At 46.7% G+C, this 20,648-nt stretch overlaps 1 protein-coding gene across 9 annotated transcripts; it reads right to left on the bottom strand.

The window, feature by feature from the left end:
- Positions 1–108: 108 nt before the first annotated feature.
- LOC113136604 (phosphatidylinositol 4,5-bisphosphate 3-kinase catalytic subunit alpha isoform-like) lies at positions 109–19,837 on the bottom strand. 9 transcript variants are annotated; one of them, XM_026317569.2, is made up of 30 exons: positions 18,558–19,837; positions 18,154–18,330; positions 17,926–18,060; positions 15,951–16,076; positions 15,728–15,831; positions 15,489–15,651; positions 14,567–14,776; positions 14,329–14,396; positions 13,453–13,581; positions 13,300–13,353; positions 13,111–13,220; positions 11,399–11,540; positions 10,318–10,403; positions 10,117–10,222; positions 9,882–10,034; positions 9,645–9,776; positions 7,073–7,197; positions 6,800–6,881; positions 6,552–6,716; positions 5,665–5,768; positions 5,482–5,581; positions 5,112–5,183; positions 4,922–5,028; positions 3,252–3,373; positions 2,722–2,800; positions 2,467–2,637; positions 2,270–2,387; positions 2,040–2,191; positions 1,813–1,961; positions 109–1,411 (listed from the first exon to the last, which is right to left on the bottom strand). In XM_026317569.2, the coding sequence occupies exons 4-30, from the start codon at positions 16,033–16,035 to the stop codon at positions 1,224–1,226; spliced, it is 3,276 nt and encodes a 1,091-aa protein (XP_026173354.1). In that variant the 5' UTR covers positions 16,036–16,076; positions 17,926–18,060; positions 18,154–18,330; positions 18,558–19,837; the 3' UTR covers positions 109–1,223. The 9 variants fall into 9 exon arrangements, with proteins under 9 accessions (XP_026173354.1, XP_026173378.1, XP_026173371.1 ...); XM_026317593.2 differs by having other exon boundaries at positions 17,989–18,060; XM_026317586.2 differs by lacking the exon at positions 18,154–18,330 and having other exon boundaries at positions 18,558–19,218; positions 19,424–19,837.
- Between the last annotated feature and the right edge of the window lie 811 nt (positions 19,838–20,648).

The raw sequence follows: 20,648 nt of genomic DNA, 5'->3' as shown, positions 1-20,648 counted from the left end.
TCAAAGCTGGTCTGCAGCCAGGAATAGATGCAGGATTAGACCTGCACTAACCTGCCTGGATTGGCCTGGAACAGATCTGGGTTCTGTGACAAATGACAGACTAATTAATTCATTTCTATATGAAATTTAATAAAATTAAATTAGATCACAAAACCTTTTGTACATTAAAAACCACGGTTTCCATGTTAGTACATGGTACATGATTATCTGCCAATGAGAGAAGAGCTGATGAGACGCTATGCTAACTAACCCTACCCATGATGCATTGCTCCAGTGCTACAACTGAGCTATGGATTAACAACAGCACAGCTGACATGCCACCAATGCTAACAGGTTTAGCATGGTTAATTACAAACAGTGCACCAGAGGCTAACCAGCAGTTGATTGGTTAAGAAAATTGATCCCTGATAAAACTTGATATGTTTGAAATCAGTAAAAACTCAACTCAGATCAATTCAGAATCAATCACGCTGAAAATATAAAATCTTCAAACACCTGGAGTGGATTTAATACAATAAACCGTGACAGCTGTGGACAGAAACTTCATATTTATCATGAAAAATATCAACAGGCTGCAAACTGTGGAGTGAAAATCACACTTCAGAACAAAATAATCAATAAATCTGTTTAAAGTCTAAAGTGTTCACAGTTTGAACCTGTCAAATTAGATTTAGAGTTACCATGACTGATTAGCTTGGTCTGAAATTAGCAACTTGTTTCCGCCCACAGCTGATTAACTTGGCCTTTCTATTGGTTATTACCTCCTGATTGTCACAATCACAGTATTGATAAGTTATTGGAGTCTTTATTGCTCTCAAAGTTGGTTTCACCCAAATATTCCAAACAAATATCACTTTTTAAAATTGCATCTCAATAAAGTTTGATTCAAATGTACACTGCAGGAGCTCAGGGTTCAGTACTCGTATCAATTTGTGATTATATTAATGATTGATCATCTTTTATCAGTATTTACAGTCGCTAGCAGAGCTAGCAGGCTACCTGTAGCACCGACTGGAAGACATGTATGTCATCATGACTTCCCAGCATGCCTTTGGCATCTTTAACCACCCTTCTGACCTGAGATTCTTGTTGCTATGACAACAACTGCATCAACATAACATTTGACGTCTTCATCATCATTATCCTCATCATGTCCTTCTGATTGTGTGTTAGTGTTATAAATAAATCTGTAACTACCAATAAGTGTATAGATCAGTGTGTTATCAATAAATGTGTGTTATATATAAACGTGAAATATAAATAAATGTGTTAATGTCAATACGTGTATAGATCAGTGATCGCTGGGCATGTGTCTGATGGTGTGGAAGATCCAGTCCATCTTGGTGCTCCAGCCTCCGTGATGAGCATCGTTCATCTGTTTGGTGAAATACTCCAATGCCTCCTGCTGGCTCTTCTCTGACAGACAGGTGGACAGACAGGAAAACAGGTGGACAGACAGGAAAACAGGTGGACAGACAGGAAAACAGGTGGACAGACAGGTAAACGGGCGGACAGACAGGTAAACGGGCGGACAGACAGGAAAACGGGCGGACAGACAGAAAAACAGGTGGACAGACAGGTAAACGGGTGGACAAAGAAAAACAGGTGGACAGGCATAAAAACAAGTGAACAGACAGAAAGAAAGTTCTGGTACATGAACAAACTCAAACCGACTGCACCACCTACAGCAGGACCAGGAGTTAAGGTTGGAACACAATGAACATCTGTGGCTTTTGATTTACTGCAGGTATACCTGTCTACCTGTCTACCTGTCTGTCTCCCTCCCTGCCCGGTCCCGCCTACAGGTCTTACCCAGGGCCAGGGTTTTCCTCAGGTATGCGATGTCGTCGAAGGTCTGCAGCTCGGGCATGCCGCAGCCCAGCAGGAGGGAGAACAGGTTGATGAAGAGGCTGGCGTGCTGCCGGATGGCCAGGTAGGCTTTGTAACACATCTCCTGAAACCTGACACACAGACAGGCAAGCGGTGAGACTGGAAGAAACTCCAGGAGCAGCATAGCATAGGTGAGGTGTAGGTGAGACCTCTCAAACTCCTTGGTCTTGGTCGACTCCTGGACTCCTTTACTGATGACAATGAGGAAGTCCTGCGTCAGAACGAAGGGAACTCGCTCCCTCTTGTACCCGAACTTCTTCTTCTTGTGGTCCAGGAAGTGGCCAAAGTCAATGTGGAACAGCTGGAGGAGGAAGAGGGGAAAGAGTCAGGATGAAGGTCTGGACCAAATAGGTTCAGGATCAATGTAGGTCTGACTGACCTGTCCATTCTCCTTCACCATGATGTTGGAGTTGTGTCGGTCCCCGATCCCCAAGATGAACGTGGCGACACAGTAACCTGCACATGACCTGGTGAACAGGTCAATGGCCCGGTCATACCTGAGAAACAGACATAAGGTGAGACAGGTGTTCACACCAACAGGTGTTCAGTCAGGTGTTTAGACAGACAGGTACTGACGCCTCTCCCCGGTTCTTATCTCTGATCCAGTGGTGCAGGGTGTTAGAGTTGAACTGCAGCGCCCCCTTCAGGCCGCCTTTGCACTGGATCTGCATGATGGTGAAACTGTTCTTGACCACCTCGATCAGACCCACGCAGTCCCCGATCGACAGGCAGCCGTACGGCAGCATCCTGACACACACGTTAAAACACACATGCCAGGTCAGCTGGGGGGGTGGTGATGTCACAGGCACCGATGATGTCACAGGGTCTCACCGTAGGTCCAGGCCCTGGTTCTGCCAGATGTTCTCCATGATCTTTATGATCTGCAGAGTCAGCATGTCCTGACGCAGGTCTGCATCACACAGAATACACACTACATTACCCATAATCCCCCAGCAGAGGTCTGCTGTTACCGAATCTAATATTATCCATTTTCCACAGATGAAGATGGACGACACACGTCGTGAACAGGGCGGCTGCCATCTTGCTGTGGCGACACATTATAGAACCAGATTCTGAATTCCAGGTGCCAATCAAAGCTGTCAATCAAATCCACCTCTTTTCATAGCTTAATGAGAAAAACGAGACATTGTCAACATGACATTGACCTAAAATGACAGAAATCGTTTTTAGTTTTACTCCAGTCCCACCCACTAACGTAGAGGGGGCGGGGTTTATCAGCTATACTGGCACCAGCCCCAGGGGGTGATCGACTTATGGTGGCTTTACTTTTCTGAGCCTCATGTTGGCCATCTTTGTCTACAGCGTGTGACTGATCCCAGTGTCAGAGCTGAGCTAGCTACCGTCTCCGTTCTTGAAGATGATCTCATTGTTGGTGAAGAGCAGCTCAGACATGATGTCGGGGTTTTCCCAGTTCAGCCACAGGGGGCGCTTTGCTGAAGACATGATCCTGCACTCCTCCAACCTGAAGAGACATGAAATACAGGAAGATAAACCTACAGGAATAAAAGGAAGCACTAAATAAAACTAAAATCATGTAACATGGGACACGCTGCTCAGTCCCCGTATTAAGTCCAACAATAACGAGAAATTGTTGAGCTCAGCCTTAATATGGCAGGTTTTCTTATTGCAGTTGAACAGAACTGGTTCAAGAGCCTGGGGTTGTGAGTCTTGATAGACCTGAAGGGTCTCCCATAAGGCAGCAGGGTGAGCAGACGGTGACCTGGCTGAGCTGAGTCCTGTATTTGGTTTGTCTCTGACCTCAGGCAATGGACTCTGTGTAGTAAATAGAAGTAAATCCACAGCTGCAGAGACACAAATCTGCCTTTAGGAGTGGCCCAGTCGGAGCCCAGACCTCAACCCAAAACAGACTGTGTTCTAATAACTGGCTGAACCTCCTGTAGCAGAAATAACCAGCATGTGCATCTTGCAGCTGTGGATCAGACCTGCACAACACTCAGGAGGAATTTTGGACCTTTCTTCCTCACAGATCTGCTTCATCTCAACATATTCTTTGGATGTCTGGGGTGAACGGCTCCATGGGCTCATTTCACTGCATCTCCATGGGGCTGAGGTCTGGGCTCAGACTGAGCCACTTCTAAAGGTCACCACCTCCTAAGTCTTCCATCTGGTATGATGATCCACAGGACCCGTCTCATAAAGACCCCTAATAGTGTCCTAACCCTTGTCCCTGATCAACAAACAGACAAACAAAACAACCAAAACCAACAAAAACCACTTCAGGGACAGCAAAGCCACCAGGTCAGTAGGAAACTGATCATATTTTATTGATACCAATACATTATCATTTCTGCTCACCTTGATTCTTTAATGATTCCTGAGATTTATGTTAAAAACACTAAATATACACAGATTTGTAGCATCAATGCAGGAATCTGAGTAGATTCCACTAAAATAGAGAAATACATCAAGTTCAGTATATTGACCCAACTGAACTTTCCTTTGTTTTTCATAATTTGATTTTATATTCGTGAATTTAATGATGCAATTCTGCACAAGACAGAAACCGGATGCGTTTTCAGTCATTTGAAACTACTCCCTAACACCCATCCCCTCACCCATGGGTGACAACGTTGTTGTGTTGGAGTTTAGGCTCCAGGTGTTCCTGCAGAGGTTCCTCCTGTGTCTGCTTTTTGGAAACAAAGAGATTTAGTACAGACAGGATCGGAGCTGAGGGTAGTAAGAGAGTGTCAGTTTCTAAAATGGATGGAATGAGAGAATATTTGATGTTTAGTCAAATAAAGATCTGCTGAGCTGCTGTGACACTGATGTTGTTAACACAGGACCTTTACCCTCCGTAACAGACGGACTGTTCAGTTGGGATGTGGTGACTTTCATGTATTTGCTGCATCAAAAGATTTGTCAACATTCCTCGATTCCAAGAGATCAGAAAATTTGGACCTGGTACTAAACTGGAACTGGGTCCTGATTCCCATCCCTACATGTCAGCGTGTGCCGCTGTTTTGTAAAGTGTTATGTTTTATTGCCGTACCTGAGGTTTCCCAGCTGGTGAACGGGGTTCAGCGGAGAGACAAAGCCCTGCAGAGCCTCCATGTAATCTGGACGAGACATGTGTTCAACCAGGAACTTCATCTGAGTCTGACACAGCAAAACACGACCATTAACCAATTAACAACAACAACACAAGATTATTTACATGCTTCCTACTTTTGTTTTCATACTTTCTGTGTTTCGTCCTTTTTCTCCTGTTTCAGTGTGTCAGTCAAGTTCACCAGTTTATCCATGGCCTCCACCTGCACACACACCAAAACACACACACACTGTTGTGTTCATGGCTGCTGTTCCACACTAAACCAGTAGATGGCAGCAGCTTCACATGAACCTGAGATGTTTCAATTGACTCCAGAAAGAAAAGACATCACTGACCAATCTGGTCAGAGAAACACTGACCCTGTCAGCTCAGGTGTTTCAGTGCTCACCTGTCTGTTCAGGTGTTTCAGTGCTCACCTGTCTGTTCAGGTGTTTCAGTGCTCACCTGTCAGCTCAGGTGTTTCAGTGCTCACCTGTCTGTTCAGGTGTTTCAGTGCTCACCTGTCTGTTCAGGTGTTTCAGGTACATGCCACAGGCTCTGCAGAAAGCTTCCAGCAGCAGGCCGAACCGGCGGGACACCGTCTTATTGTGCATCTCAGACCTGTGACAACATTAAACCTTCATCTGGGACCACAAATCCACCTCAGGTTCACAGGAGGAGACAAAAACAAACTCTACACTCACTTGAGATGCCAAAAGAAGAAGTGTCCGATCCTCTGATTGGTCAGAGCTTTCTTGATCAGGAAGCGAGCCAGAGGATTGTCCAGGTACATCTCATACTTCAACACCTGTGAACACACAGTTTAGATTAATTTTAATAATCACATGTAAACACAAAACAAAAACGATGTTTACAGTGGAAACCTGTGATAAATAACATGAACATTAAATAAATCTATAGATTTTGTGTCTTGTTGTGTTCAGACCTTTATAAATACAGTGACAGGCTCCATATATGTTGTTATAAACTTCACAAACCAGTAAAACAGCTGAAATTACAGGGTTTCCACAGACAGAAGGGGGTTCTGGGTAATGGTTGGTCCCAGCCTCTAACTGGTTCATTCTACTTGAACAACCATAAAAATGTAATGGAAACATGGAAACATATTTAATTGACGTCCACACATGAAGCTGGAACACGATTCCATCTTCACAAATTATTTTTTGGTTTATTATTCCAGGTTTTTGTTCTCACAGACCTGATCCTTATTGTCCTATTAACCTGCAGCCTGTATTTCTATCACGTCATTTAAAGTTGTCTTAAAAAGTCTTAACTGGTTTGTACCTGTGGAGACTGAATTAGCAGAGAAGATACTGATGTTCTGTCTGTTCCTGCACATGATGACTCACACTTTAAAATGCACCTGCATTATTTTGCATTTTGTGGCTTACAGTCGAAATAAAGACTAAAAAAGACTATTATGAAAACATTTCTTCAGTTAGGCACATTCTCATTGATCAATTGTATTAAAATATCATCTTGTCTCGTTCATGTGAAGCCAATATTGTGCATCATTGGTCTCAAGCTGAGGAGGTGGTGAAATAAACCTGGACCAGAAGTTATAACGTACCTGCACGAGCTGCAGCAGGTACTGTGACAGCTTGTCGTCCGACAGGCCCTGCACCAGGCAGCGCAGGGCAAACTCTCTGACCATTGGATCAGGAAAGTTACAGTCCAGCAGCTCCAGAGCCGACTCCGGCTCCATCAGAGGCCACTCCTTCAACAAACAGTACATCTGAGGAGGAGGAGGAGGAGGAGGAGACAGGTGAACGAAGACACAAATCATTAATGGAAGAAATTCTGATGTGATGTTTGTACCTGGGACACTTCGTCTCTCGAGTTCCATTTGACTGACAGAAGCAGCTTAGGAAGAGACTCTGGGATGTTTACACAGTAATGTCTGTAGAGACAGAGACAGGTGTGGTCAGGAAAAGACGTGGACACATGAGAGACAGACAGGTGTAGAGAGGGACAGACATATGGACACAAGTGAGGACAGTATAATCAGCTCTTTGAGTCCATCTGTATAAAAATTAATCAAATTAAACCCTGTCCCTTACCTGTGCCTTTACATTAAGCCCCGCCCTTTACCTGTGCCTCCACAGGAAGTCCTTCTCCTGCTCCGAGAGCTCATACAGAGGATCTTTAGAGCAGACAGAACGAAGCTGCTCAACATCAGCAGCTGAAACGCTGCTGTCACAAGCCAGACGGCTGCTCTGAGACAGGAGGACAGTCGGAGGAGAGACAGACAGGAAGACAGGTGGAGGAGAGACAGACAGGAGGACAGGCGGAGGAGAGACAGACAGGAGGACAGGCGGAGGAGAGACAGGCAGGAGGACAGGTGGAGGAGAGACAGACAGGAGGACAGGTGGAGGAGAGACAGACAGGAGGACAGGTGGAGGAGAGACAGGCAGGAGGACAGGTGGAGGAGAGACAGACAGGAGGACAGGTGGAGGAGAGACAGACAGGAGGACAGGAGGAGGAGAGACAGGCAGGAGGACAGGTGGAGGAGAGACAGACAGGAGGACAGGAGGAGGAGAGACAGGCAGGAGGACAGGCGGAGGAGAGACAGGAAGACAGGCGGAGGAGAGACAGACAGGAGGACAGGTGGAGGAGAGACAGACAGGAGGACAGGTGGAGGAGAGACAGACAGGAGGACAGGAGGAGGAGAGACAGGCAGGAGGACAGGTGGAGGAGAGACAGACAGGAGGACAGGTGGAGGAGAGACAGACAGGAGGACAGGAGGAGGAGAGACAGGCAGGAGGACAGGTGGAGGAGAGACAGGCAGGAGGACAGGAGGAAGAGAGACAGGCAGGAGGACAGGTGGAGGAGAGACAGGAAGACAGGCAGAGGAGAGACAGACAGGAAGACAGGAGGAAGAGAGAGGCAGGAGGACAGGAGGAGGAGAGAGACAGGAGGGCAGGAGGAAGAGAGACAGGCAGGCAGGAGGAAGAGAGACAGGCAGGAGGACAGGTGGAGGAGAGACAGACAGGAGGACAGGTGGAGGAGAGACAGACAGGAGGACAGGAGGAGGAGAGACAGGCAGGAGGACAGGTGGAGGAGAGACAGGCAGGAGGACAGGTGGAGGAGAGACAGGCAGGAGGACAGGTGGAGGAGAGACAGACAGGAGGACAGGTGGAGGAGAGACAGACAGGAGGACAGGAGGAGGAGAGACAGGCAGGAGGACAGGTGGAGGAGAGACAGACAGGAGGACAGGAGGAGGAGAGACAGGCAGGAGGACAGGTGGAGGAGAGACAGGAAGACAGGCGGAGGAGAGACAGACAGGAGGACAGGCGGAGGAGAGACAGACAGGAAGACAGGTGGAGGAGAGACAGACAGGAGGACAGGCGGAGGAGAGACAGACAGGAGGACAGGTGGAGGAGAGACAGGCAGGAGGACAGGTGGAGGAGAGACAGACAGGAGGACAGGAGGAGGAGAGACAGGCAGGAGGACAGGTGGAGGAGAGACAGGAAGACAGGCGGAGGAGAGACAGACAGGAGGACAGGCGGAGGAGAGACAGACAGGAAGACAGGCGGAGGAGAGACAGACAGGAGGACAGGCGGAGGAGAGACAGACAGGAGGACAGGTGGAGGAGAGACAGACAGGAGGACAGGAGGAGGAGAGACAGGCAGGAGGACAGGCGGAGGAGAGACAGACAGGAGGACAGGTGGAGGAGAGACAGACAGGAGGACAGGCGGAGGAGAGACAGACAGGAAGACAGGTGGAGGAGAGACAGACAGGAGGACAGGCGGAGGAGAGACAGACAGGAGGACAGGTGGAGGAGAGACAGACAGGAGGACAGGAGGAGGAGAGACAGGCAGGAGGACAGGTGGAGGAGAGACAGACAGGAGGACAGGTGGAGGAGAGACAGACAGGAGGACAGGAGGAGGAGAGACAGGCAGGAGGACAGGTGGAGGAGAGACAGGAAGACAGGCGGAGGAGAGACAGACAGGAGGACAGGTGGAGGAGAGACAGACAGGAGGACAGGTGGAGGAGAGACAGACAGGAGGACAGGAGGAGGAGAGACAGGCAGGAGGACAGGTGGAGGAGAGACAGACAGGAGGACAGGTGGAGGAGAGACAGACAGGAGGACAGGAGGAGGAGAGACAGGCAGGAGGACAGGTGGAGGAGAGACAGACAGGAGGACAGGAGGAAGAGAGACAGGCAGGAGGACAGGTGGAGGAGAGACAGGAAGACAGGCAGAGGAGAGACAGACAGGAAGACAGGAGGAAGAGAGAGGCAGGAGGACAGGAGGAGGAGAGAGACAGGAGGGCAGGAGGAAGAGAGACAGGCAGGCAGGAGGAAGAGAGACAGGCAGGAGGACAGGTGGAGGAGAGACAGACAGGAGGACAGGTGGAGGAGAGACAGACAGGAGGACAGGTGGAGCAGAGACAGACAGGAGGACAGGTGGAGCAGAGACAGGCAGGAGGACAGGTGGAGGAGAGACAGACAGGAGGACAGGTGGAGCAGAGACAGGCAGGAGGACAGGTGGAGGAGAGAGACAAGAGGGCAGGAGGACAGGTGGAGCAGAGACAGGCAGGTGGTGAGGACCAGTGTGTATGTGACCAGTCCACAGCAGTAGCTGTGTGTTACCAGTAAGTGTATAAATGTACTTACTGGTAACAAGTTAATATATTCATATATATCTGGATAAAGACGGTACCAGTCCATGGCAGTAGTTGTAGCCCAGCTCTCTGCTGATGGTCCAGTTCGCGTGCTCCTCGATCTGCTGCTCGTCAGGAAACACCACTGTCTGATTAAACCAGGAGAACTCCAGCTCCACACAGGGGGTCTCCTACAGGGGGCGGGACCCGCACTTGGTTATTATTCAGCTCAATGTCAATGCTTCATCATGACAGACAGGTAAAGAGACAGACAGCTAGGTACAGGTGTTGGGTACCTTGTTGGGATTTGAGCCTGCAACTCCAATGGGATTAAGAAGGTCCTCAAGTCCGTGAGGGACAGGCCAAAGACTGAGAGCCACTTTACCAGAAACCAGAATGTCGGTGTAGTCAAACAGGTTGACGTTCCCCCAGGCCAGAGGACAGTGCTCCTGACGGACACACAGGTGAGACAGGTTCAGTCATTCTGTCATTAATTACTTCATATGTTCCCTTCTCTCCTTCCTCTGCTACCTCCTTGGCTCCTTTCCTGCCCTTCACAGAGCAGATGGACAGGCAGAGTCTGGCCGAACGGGGGAGGTCGGCCAGATAGATGTCATAGGTCAGCCACTCATTCCACCTGCAGACAGACAGGCAGAGAGGGAGAGACAGGTCTTAAGAAACAAACAGGTAGAGAGACAGGATATCAAAAGAACAGGTGAGACTCAGCGTTACCTGGGGTTGGAGCAGGGGACTCTCTGTGTGTTGACGTTGTCACAGAGCGGCTCTCCACCGTGATAGATACCTGTCCTCACATAGATCTACACAACGAGATGTAAATATTAGATTAAAGGTAACGTTGAATATCACATGAACTTTCTTTCATGTGCCTTAATCACTGCTCTGTAAATGTCCCCACTGTAGGACATCATTATCAAACATGTTAAATATAATATTGAAGCAGCACCGTGATACAGCCACCTCACAGCAGCAGGTTATGGGTCTGAACCCAGGTGGACCCGGGGCCTTTCTGTGTGGAGTCTGCATGTTGTCCCTGTGCCTGTGTGGGTTTTCTCCTCCCACAGTCCAAACACATGCAGGTCAGGATTAGGGTCTGAACCCAGGTGGACCCGGGGCCTTTCTGTGTGGAGTCTGCATGTTGTCCCTGTGTCTGTGTGGGTTTTCTCCTCCCACAGTCCAAACACATGCAGGTCAGGATTAGGGTCTGAACCCAGGTGGACCCGGGGCCTTTCTGTGTGGAGTCTGCATGTTGTCCCTGTGTCTGTGTGGGTTTTCTCCTCCCACAGTCCAAACACATGCAGGTCAGGATTAGGGTCTGAACCCAGGTGGACCCGGGGCCTTTCTGTGTGGAGTCTGCATGTTGTCCCTGTGTCTGTGTGGGTTTTCTCCTCCCACAGTCCAAACTCATGCAGGTCAGGATTAGGGTCTGAACCCAGGTGGACCCGGGGCCTTTCTGTGTGGAGTCTGCATGTTGTCCCTGTGTCTGTGTGGGTTTTCTCCTCCCACAGTCCAAACACATGCAGGTCAGGATTAGGGTCTGAACCCAGGTGGACCCGGGGCCTTTCTGTGTGGAGTCTGCATGTTGTCCCTGTGTCTGTGTGGGTTTTCTCCTCCCACAGTCCAAACGGTTGGTGACTAAATTGTGAGTCAGTGTGTGTCTCTGTGTCAGCTCTGTGACTGGCTGCTGATCTGTCCGAGGGGACCCGCCTCTCACCCATTGCATGCTGGGATTACTATTGTTAAACACAGTGTCAGACACAACATTCACAGCGAGAAATAAAGAACAAACTCAAACCTTGTCGATGTCTCTGATGTTCACGTTGACGTAGGTGGCACACAGGAGTCGGACCCTAAGCAGAGTGTTAAAGGCCCACAGAGATCGGGGAGGGGGTCCGTCACCTCCTCCTGGACAGGGAGAGGGCTGAGGGGTCCGCCGACTGAAACACAAACAGTACACATCATCTACCTGCGCAGTACAACTGTACAGGATTCTGGCTCAGCCCTCTATCCTGGACAGTACAGCTGCTGTGCTTGCAGCTCCACAGGTGGACCGAACAGACAAAAAAACTTTATTGTCATTGCACAGGAAGTGCAACAAAATTTGATGTGGATCCTGAACAAGAAATAATCCTCATAAAATATCCTCATAATAAAAATATCCTTTTGTAAAACATGCTAATGCTCACAAAGACAGGCATTGCACATGATGTCCACAATGTAACTGTCCAACACCATATTGTCCTGTCATTGCAACAACAACTAGAGTGGGGGGGCAGAGTTGTGAGAGGGGGCTCTGGTAGTTGTTATTTGTCCCACTGCTGTTGTGTCATCAGCAAATTAGATTTTAGTCTTTGCTGGATGGTTGAACAGTCCTCTACCCCAGTCCTGTGTGCTCTATAGGCAAACTGGTTAGGATCGAGGTCACCAGGAAGACTGGCCCTGATATGGTTTAAGACTAAGCTCTGAAAGTATTTTGAGATAACGGGAGTGAGTGCTACGGGTCAATAGTCATTTAAACAGGTGATGTTAGTGTGTTTGGGCCTGAGAGGACAATGGTTGCTCTGAGACCGGGGGGAACAGCGGCCCGGCACAGTGAAAGGCCGAAAATGTCTGTGAATACCTCTGTTGGTTGGTTGGCACAGTCCTTAATCAGTCTTCCTGGAATCTCATCCGGGCCTCAGGCTTTCCAGGCGTACACAGAGCTGAGGGACAGTGCAGGTGCTACTCTGTTCTCAATTACTTATATGTCAAAATGTGCACAGAAGCGACTGAGCTCCAGACCTGCACTGTAGCTGTAGAAGGTACCTGGTTGCCCCTGTAGCTGGTCATGTGCTCAGTCACATACATGATGGATCTTTGTTCGTGAAGTGATTTTTTTTTTCCTTGCATACAGCTTTGACCTGCTTGATGCCCTTTTTCAGGTTGTGTCGGACTGGGCTGTCCCCCGATCTGAGCGCTGCATTACGTTCAGTCAGGGACTGGACCTCTTTAGTCATTCAGGGCTTCCTGTTTGGGAAAACTCGGATGTGCCTATTGATGGTCACATTTTCAGTGCAGGTCCAGATGTATCGGAGAACAGTGGTGGTATAAGTCTATGTTCTATTTGTAAGTATGTTGGAAGTGGTCCTGAAGCTGTAGAGCCCAGACTACAACGGTTTTTGTGATGGGTTCCAGTCTCTCAATAATGAGGCTGTAAATTGGTGTTAACAGCAGTGACAAGTGGTCAGACTGAGATGAGACAGAGCTCCAGGACTGCTCTGACTGCAGACTGGACTGTCTTCAGGCCTCTGATACTGTGACATCAAACATCAGCTTCTGTGCCCACAAAGACCCTGGTTCACAGTAAAGCTCAGGCAGCTTCATCGTGCTGAGGAGGAGGAGGAGGAGGAGGAGGAGGAGGAGGAGGAGGAGGAGGAGCTCCTCCATTTAGAGCCACAGTACCAGAGTCACAATCCTTATACTGAAAATGTCCCTGGCAATAAAGACAATGCTGATTGGCTGCTATACCTGTAAGAAGGTGTGACGAAGCCAGAAGCAGGAAGCTGAGAGTACAGACTGTCTTTGGAGACCAGCATCAGGTGAGGAAGACGACCCATTATGATACAGGAGCGGATGTACTGAGACAGGTGGACAGACAGGTAGTGAGTGAGACATGTTGTACTTGTCCATGAAACTTTCTCAGAGTGAAGCTCTTACCTTGTACTGACTGAGAGGATACTTCTCCAAAAGGTACTCGTCACAGCCACACACCTGAGGACACAGGTAGGCAGACAAGACAGGTGAGACACAGACAGACAGACAGGTGAGGTAGACAAACGTGAAACAGACAGGTGAGGCAGACAGGTGTACCTTCAGGATGTACTGGCCCTGGTACTCCTGGACACAGAGGTGGAGCTGTTGAGGTGAAAGGTGCATCGATCGGCTTTTCTTCCTGATGGACTCTGCGATCAGCTGCTCAGGTAAGCTGTCATGACTTACCTGTTCACAAACACAGTCAGGCAGGTACAGATTCTTTAGCCTCGTTTATCTGCCAAGTGACCACAGGTTTTGTCCAACCTATTCTCTGGATTTCACCCAGGGTTCAGGTTTTGCTGCCCCTCAGTGGTTCCTGGGTTGAGGTTTTACTGCGACAGCAGCTTCAGCTTCGTTTTACAGGTCTGTCATTTCATTTAGTGAAAAACTACGAGAGATGGACGGATTATTTATCTCACGGTCCAATAAATATTCCCCTTTAAGATCTTCCACATTATGCAGCTGTTTATAAAATTAAACCTTTAAATGAAAGTGTTTTTATTTGTCCAGACAACCAGAAAGCAACCAGAACTCCAGTTCTGACCCGGGTCCTACTTTGTGCCAGTTTGAGAGAATCTGATGAAACAAAGTTTTCAGCACATTAACACAATAAACACCAAACAATAAACATCCCAAAACTATTTTAAATCTACAAGATCAACGAGTGAAACTGTGCAGGGACTGGATCAGTCAGAACCAGATGTCGTGTTAATATTACATTTGTTCTACACTCGTACAGAACAAATCTGTTCCACAGCAGAACCTCTGTGATGGTAAATAAAGGACACCTACACGGTTTCTGTGGACCTGAACTGACCAGGTGCTTTTGGGTCCATTCAAACTCACTGAAGATGCTGAAATGAGTCACTGTGGTCAATAAAAGAGAATCAGCAGAATATTAAACTGTGGAGTTTCAGGTAGTTTCAGTTTTACCTTGAGGGTGTATTTCTGTTTGGAGTTGGACGGAGACACAATCACCCAGATGGACACGATGAGTCTCCCTGCAGAGAGACAGGTACAGGCACAGGTAGAACATCATGTCACCTCAGCTTGATGTTTTCTAGACAGATCCAGTGACTCAAACACAGTAGTTGAGTACAGGGTACACAGATTAGATTCTGCTTGTCTGAGCTGTCCTGAGACCAGGACTGACGTCTAACAGGGAGACTACCTTTGTCCAGTTTACTGGAGATGTGCTGGGGGAGTTGGGGGCTGGACTCCACGTTGGGGGGGTAGACATAAAGCGCCTGGCTGTGGGCCCCGCCCCCCTCCCGCTCTTCCATGGCCTCTCTGCACACGCTCAGTATAGTCCGGCGGAAGTCCTGAATCTCAGGGTCCTTCATCATCTCAAACTCACAGACCGGCATCCCGATGGCAAATCCTGCAGACAGGGAGGTTGTTAGTGTGGAAGGACGGATGGAACTCTGGGAAATGGAGTTTAATTTTTGCTGACGTCACAGGATGACCATCATTGTTCAATGACTGACCAATCACTGTCAAGACAATCGATCAGACGTTTGATGTTGAATGATCCCTCGGTAGCTGGTCCTCGTTAATACTGTTTAGACCCCTGCTTAAGTCAATATGCTCCTTTTGGGTCTGGCCAGAGGAACCCAACTCTAGGCCCTGGTTGGCACATATTTGACCCAAAATATCTTCATGTGAAGGAAACAGCTTAGTCCCTCTGCCTATACTGGACTCATAATGGACTACTCTGACAACCAGACCCTGCTTAGACCTGTTGGCACTATTTCAACTGGCATCCTTTGGCCTGGTTTGGAACTGCAGTGGACCAGCTTTGCTCTCTTAGGTACTTTTTCAGAACCACTACAGTCCACTCTGGCTTGGAAACTTGGTTTTGTCTGAACTGGTTTGGAAGCAGCTCAAAGGATTCTGTCCATTTTCCATCCTGTACTGGAACTATCCTCTTTAGCCCAGACCAGCCCCATAAAGGGACCAGTTTATGGTGAGAATTTTGGGTCTTTGGTTCCACAGATCTGGCCGATGTTGGATGATGAGGTGTTGGTAACCGACCAACGGTGGTGCAGACATTTAAAGACAGGTGATGACACGTTGATGCAGGTGTGTCTCACCTATCTCTCTGTTCAGGATCTTCTCCTCTCGGTTGCCCAGCGGCTCGATGACCTTCAGGATCGGGTGAAACAGTCGGAGGTCGCACAGTCGCCTCGTCTCATCGTAAAACTCCTCCCTCTCCGCCTCCTGGGTCACACCCACAAATATGTAACATGACTCCTCCTGGCCAATCAGAGAGCAGAGATTAATCCCACCGTTTATCATGGGTGGACGAGGTCCAAAGTCAGACTGAGTCTACCTGCAGCAGGTGGTGCAGCGGGTACTTCCTGGCCTCAGCGAAGAGCTGCTGCTTGATGCTGATGAGAGGAGTTTCTCTGAGACACTCCAGACTGACCATCATCCCTGAGACATCGGAGAATAAAATCAGAATAAAAACGGAATAGAATCAGGTCAGATCAGAGAATACACAGTAGAAGAGAATAAAATTAATAAATTAAATTAATACAATAACACAGATTCACCATTAGGTAGGCAGCAGTCCACCAGGATGCGGGGGGGCATCAGGTGGAGCCCCCACAGTTCTCCTGATGACGGCCTGGGAGTCATAACCACCAATCACAAGCTGTCCCAGCTCAGCACTGGGCTACCTGGACAGGTAGAGACACAGGGGAAACCACAGAGGTTGACAGTCCAGAACAAACCTACATAGTCAAGCTACACACTGGTGGTTTTATCTGCACATGGTGTCCATGAACCCAGACTGGAACAGAACAACTGGTCCAAATTGTGCGTAGGTGTGAATGTGAGTGTGTGTCAGCCCTGTGATAGACCCCGCCTCTCACCCACTGCATGCTGGGATTGGCTCCAATCCCCCCCGCCCTGGATTACATACAGAGGATGGCTAGATGAACCTGACCTTAACTGAAACCCACTTGACCCTTTTCAGTCCAGTTCTCCAGCCCCAGTACCCTGTTCCTCTTAGAGTCCCATTATGGTCAGTTCAGAGAGAAAAGCTTCATCTGAAATAATAATGTTTTTACCTGAGTGAATCTGGAGTTTATTAACTATTATTAGTAATTAACTAAAACACAGAAATTACAACCAGATTATCTTCATCATCTTCATATTGTTCACTAAAATGGTTTTAGGTTTTAGTCTCATGCCTGAGGTTCTCCGGTTCTGTAGGGTTAGGGTATCTGTATGTTAACCATCTTAACAAAACAAAATTAAATATTTAATATAAATATTAAATCATTCACAGGAATGTGTTTGTTTTTTTGTTTGCAAAAAAACTTAAATACATGCAAAAAAATAGAAATTGCAGATTTCAGTAAATATTTAATCACATTTAAGTGAAAAAATTAATCAAACTACTGAAAACAAATTTTTCAGAGCTGAGATTTAGAATAAAACTAAATAATTTCATGTTATAACTTAAAACATGTTTTTAAAAGAACGGTGGAAAAATGCATTTTGATGTTTTCTTTTTGTGCATTTATGTGAAAGTTATTTACATTTTTATTTGTGTTTATTTGTTTGTGTTTATTTTAAATTGTATTTTATGTCTCTTCTTTCATGTCCACACGTCTTTGTTTTGTCGACGCGTCAAACAAAGAAAGTAGGACACAGCGTCGTCTCACACACACACACACACACACACACACACAATGCTGCTTTTGTCTGAGTGTCACAGTGTGTGTGTGTGTGTGTGTGTGTGTGTGTGTGTGTGTGTGTGTGTGTGAGACGACGCTGTGTCCTTCAGTTATTTTCCTGCTGATTTAAAGGAGCAGACCGTGACCAACTCAAAGCTTTTAGTTTCAGTTTAACTTTATTACTTTGTCTAATTTTTAATATTTTGAGGATTCTGGAGTAGTACCCTAACAGAATAAACAGTATATTTAAAATACTTCAAGGATAATAATATACAATATTTCTACAAGAAATTTGAAAGAAATCACAGTATTTCTAGAAGCTCTGATATTTAACAGACAATAATGATAAGTGATATTTAAGATGTATATTTACTAATAACATTTAATAACATAGTGACATTTAAATATTCAAGTCATTTAAAAATAACGTCAAATAAATTTGTCACATTTGAAGAAAGAAAAAACTGAAATAAACAGAATCTGTTTCTCTTGTTATGTTGCATTAAGGTTATTCTCACAATGTTTAACAAACCACACCATGTTTGTTCAGTTTGTCTGAAACAACAACAACAGAAGTGACTGATGTCTGTTTGTTTACATTTGCCAAGTAAACAGGAAGATGTTTCCTGGAGTCACTACCTGTCAGGTGTTCTCACAGTTTATCAACATCTCTATCTCAAACTGATACTGATCAATTAAAGTATTAATACTGATATCACCCCGTCTTTTTGGCTCCTCCCCTCATGACCTCAGACAATGATACGGTTGCCATGACAACAGCAGTGGGAGCATCTCAGAAATGAAACCGGAGCAAAAAACTGAAAAACTGAGACTTTGTTCTCACCTGAGCTCAAGACTGTTGGTCCAGCAGCAGGTGGCTCTGGTCATACCTGTCTGTCTGTCTCACCTGTCTGTATCTCTTTGTCTCGGTTCACGTATGAACCGGAGCATCTGTCAGTCTCCACCCGCCACTGGTTTTCTGTTGGACACAAAGAGACAGAGTCTGTCATAACCGAACGGAGACCTGTCTGATCACCTGACTGTGTCTGATCACCTGACCGTGTCTGATCACCTGTCTGTCTGTTCCTGCAGCCGTGGGCATCATCAGCACAGATGCCGCTGATCACTGGGACCAGAACAATGTGCTGGGGGAGGACTAACCCTAACCCTCATACTGAACCCCCCCCCCCTTCTTAAAGGGGCAGCAGCCTTACACAGACTGGAGGAGGAGGAGATGGGAGGTCTCACTCTGTCACAGATATAAATTAATATTTTTATCATCTCAGTGGAGCCTCTGAGTATCACTGTACACACTTTCTAAAATACACATGATACTGCAGTATTTCCTGGAGCTGTACTCATAGATTACTCAGGACTAATGAACTCAGTCCTTCTGAGGTCTTGGCTTGTCCTGGACTTTAATTAGGCCTAATCTGTCACATAAAGGTTTAACCTCAGAGTGAGACCTCTACTCACACCATCTCTGTTTCCTCTGTCAGGCTTGAATCCTTTAACAGGGTCCTGAGGTCTTTGAAAAGGTTCTTGGGCTGGTGAAAGGGTCCCTGAGGTTCTACCAGAAATGCCTGGCATCTTTGAGAAGGTTCCAGGGTTCCTTGATACTGTTTAGGAGCCTCTAAAGATGTCTCATGGGCCTGCGAGGGGTTTCCAGAAATCCTTGAAGTTGTTCCTGAGGTTTTGTGGATGTGGTCCTGGATGGGCTTTTCAAAATCCTGGAAATCTTGCTGGGATCATTAATAGACTTGAGTTTGTCACAGTCAACTGAGGTTTCAAAATGCAAACACCAGGTGTTGGATGTTACCTAAACTGCACATCACTAGACCATGGTCCTGTTGCTATGGTTACCTGTACTTTGATTTATGTTGGCCAATCAGAAAACAGGGATTTTAAAACTAAAATACACAGTATTACTACACAAACTACTACACAAACGCAGTAACAGATTTAATCCTGTTTTTGTTTTTCAGATTTTGTTTACACCACAGAGTGTGAGTGTGTGTGTGTGTGTGTGTGTGTGTGTGTGTGTAGTGGATTAAGGATTAAAGCGTTTCCTCTTCTCACTGCATCTGTTTCTGTCCACACCCCTGACGGTGTGAGCAGCGTATCCCATCATGCACCTCTGCACTCAGTCAGTGAATAAATAAACCATGTTAACATTAAAATGCAGTTTATCGGTTTATGCATTTAACAAATAACGTAAATAAGTGAATCATGTATGACGAGTAGTTTTACTGTAGTTACTGTGTATGTACAGATGTAACATGAGAGAAAAACTGATGAAAGTAAAAACCTCAAACTGAGTAAAACAGAGACATAAAACAGACCTGATTCACCTCCGACCGCCGATTCTTCTTCTACTCTTCATGTTTTTCAGTTCACTGAAACAACAACTCTGCTTCCTGTGGACAATCATTTCCTGTTTCCTAACTCCTCCCTCCCTTCTCTACTTCCTCATTTCCTTTTCTACCACCTCCTCTTTTGGGCAAAGTCCAGTCCCATTTGCTGCTCCTCCTCAGGACCAAGACAGGAGGTCACTCTGGAGTCAGGGGTCTGTGGGGGGGGCACCACAGTTCGAGCTCCTGGAGCCTCGAGCCAACAGTTGTGTCCACTGAGATTTTATACTAAACAAAAATACTAAAACTGATTAAAACGTGACAGATGTTAGAAAACTGTTACTGGGGTTAGGGTTAGTTCTGTGGGTCAGAACAGAACCAGTGACCAACAAGGCACTTGTGTCATGTTCTGTGTATGTTGTGTGTCAGAGCTCGCAGGATGTGGTTCTCCCTCTCCAGGTGTTGGTTCTTCTCCTGCAGGTCCTTGATTTGTTCCCTCAGAAGCTCGACCTCCTCCCGGACCGCCAGCATCAGGTGACTCTTTACCAGGTCCTACACACAACCACAGACACACACACACAACCACAGGTACACACACACAACCACAGACACACACACACAACCACAGACACACACACACAACCACAGGTACACACACACAACCACAGACACACACACACAACCACAGACACACACACACAACCACAGGCACACACACACAACCACAGGTACACACACACAACCACAGACAACAGATCAGTTTGTTGAGAAAGATCCAGTATAAAGTGCAGATGTCTCACTCAGTCACATCATGAGTCAGAACAGGTTTTCAATAAACTGATTATCACTACAAATCATTACAGATTATAACTACATGTATTTAATTATATCAAAATGCTGCACGATAAACACATAAGAGACAATAAATAGAACAGATTTAATCAATATCATCATAAGAATATTCTGATCAAAAAGAAACTGTCAAAATATTATCACTTCATGATAAAACAACAACCTGCACTGATTCACTGTAACATGATCAATAATTAATAAAATGCTGTTAAAGAGAAAAGTTTGTTTAAGAAGAAAGAATGATGTAACATCTGGTCTGTACTCAAAACGCTTCTATGGCAGAAAACTACAGTAGAATCAATAAAACTACAGTAGAATCAATAAAACTACAGTAGGATCAATACAACTACAGTAGAATCAATAA

Source organism: Mastacembelus armatus, chromosome 18, assembly GCF_900324485.2.
Source record: "Mastacembelus armatus chromosome 18, fMasArm1.2, whole genome shotgun sequence".
Lineage (NCBI taxonomy): Eukaryota > Metazoa > Chordata > Actinopteri > Synbranchiformes > Mastacembelidae > Mastacembelus > Mastacembelus armatus.
This window is presented reverse-complemented; position numbering and strand designations above follow the sequence as displayed.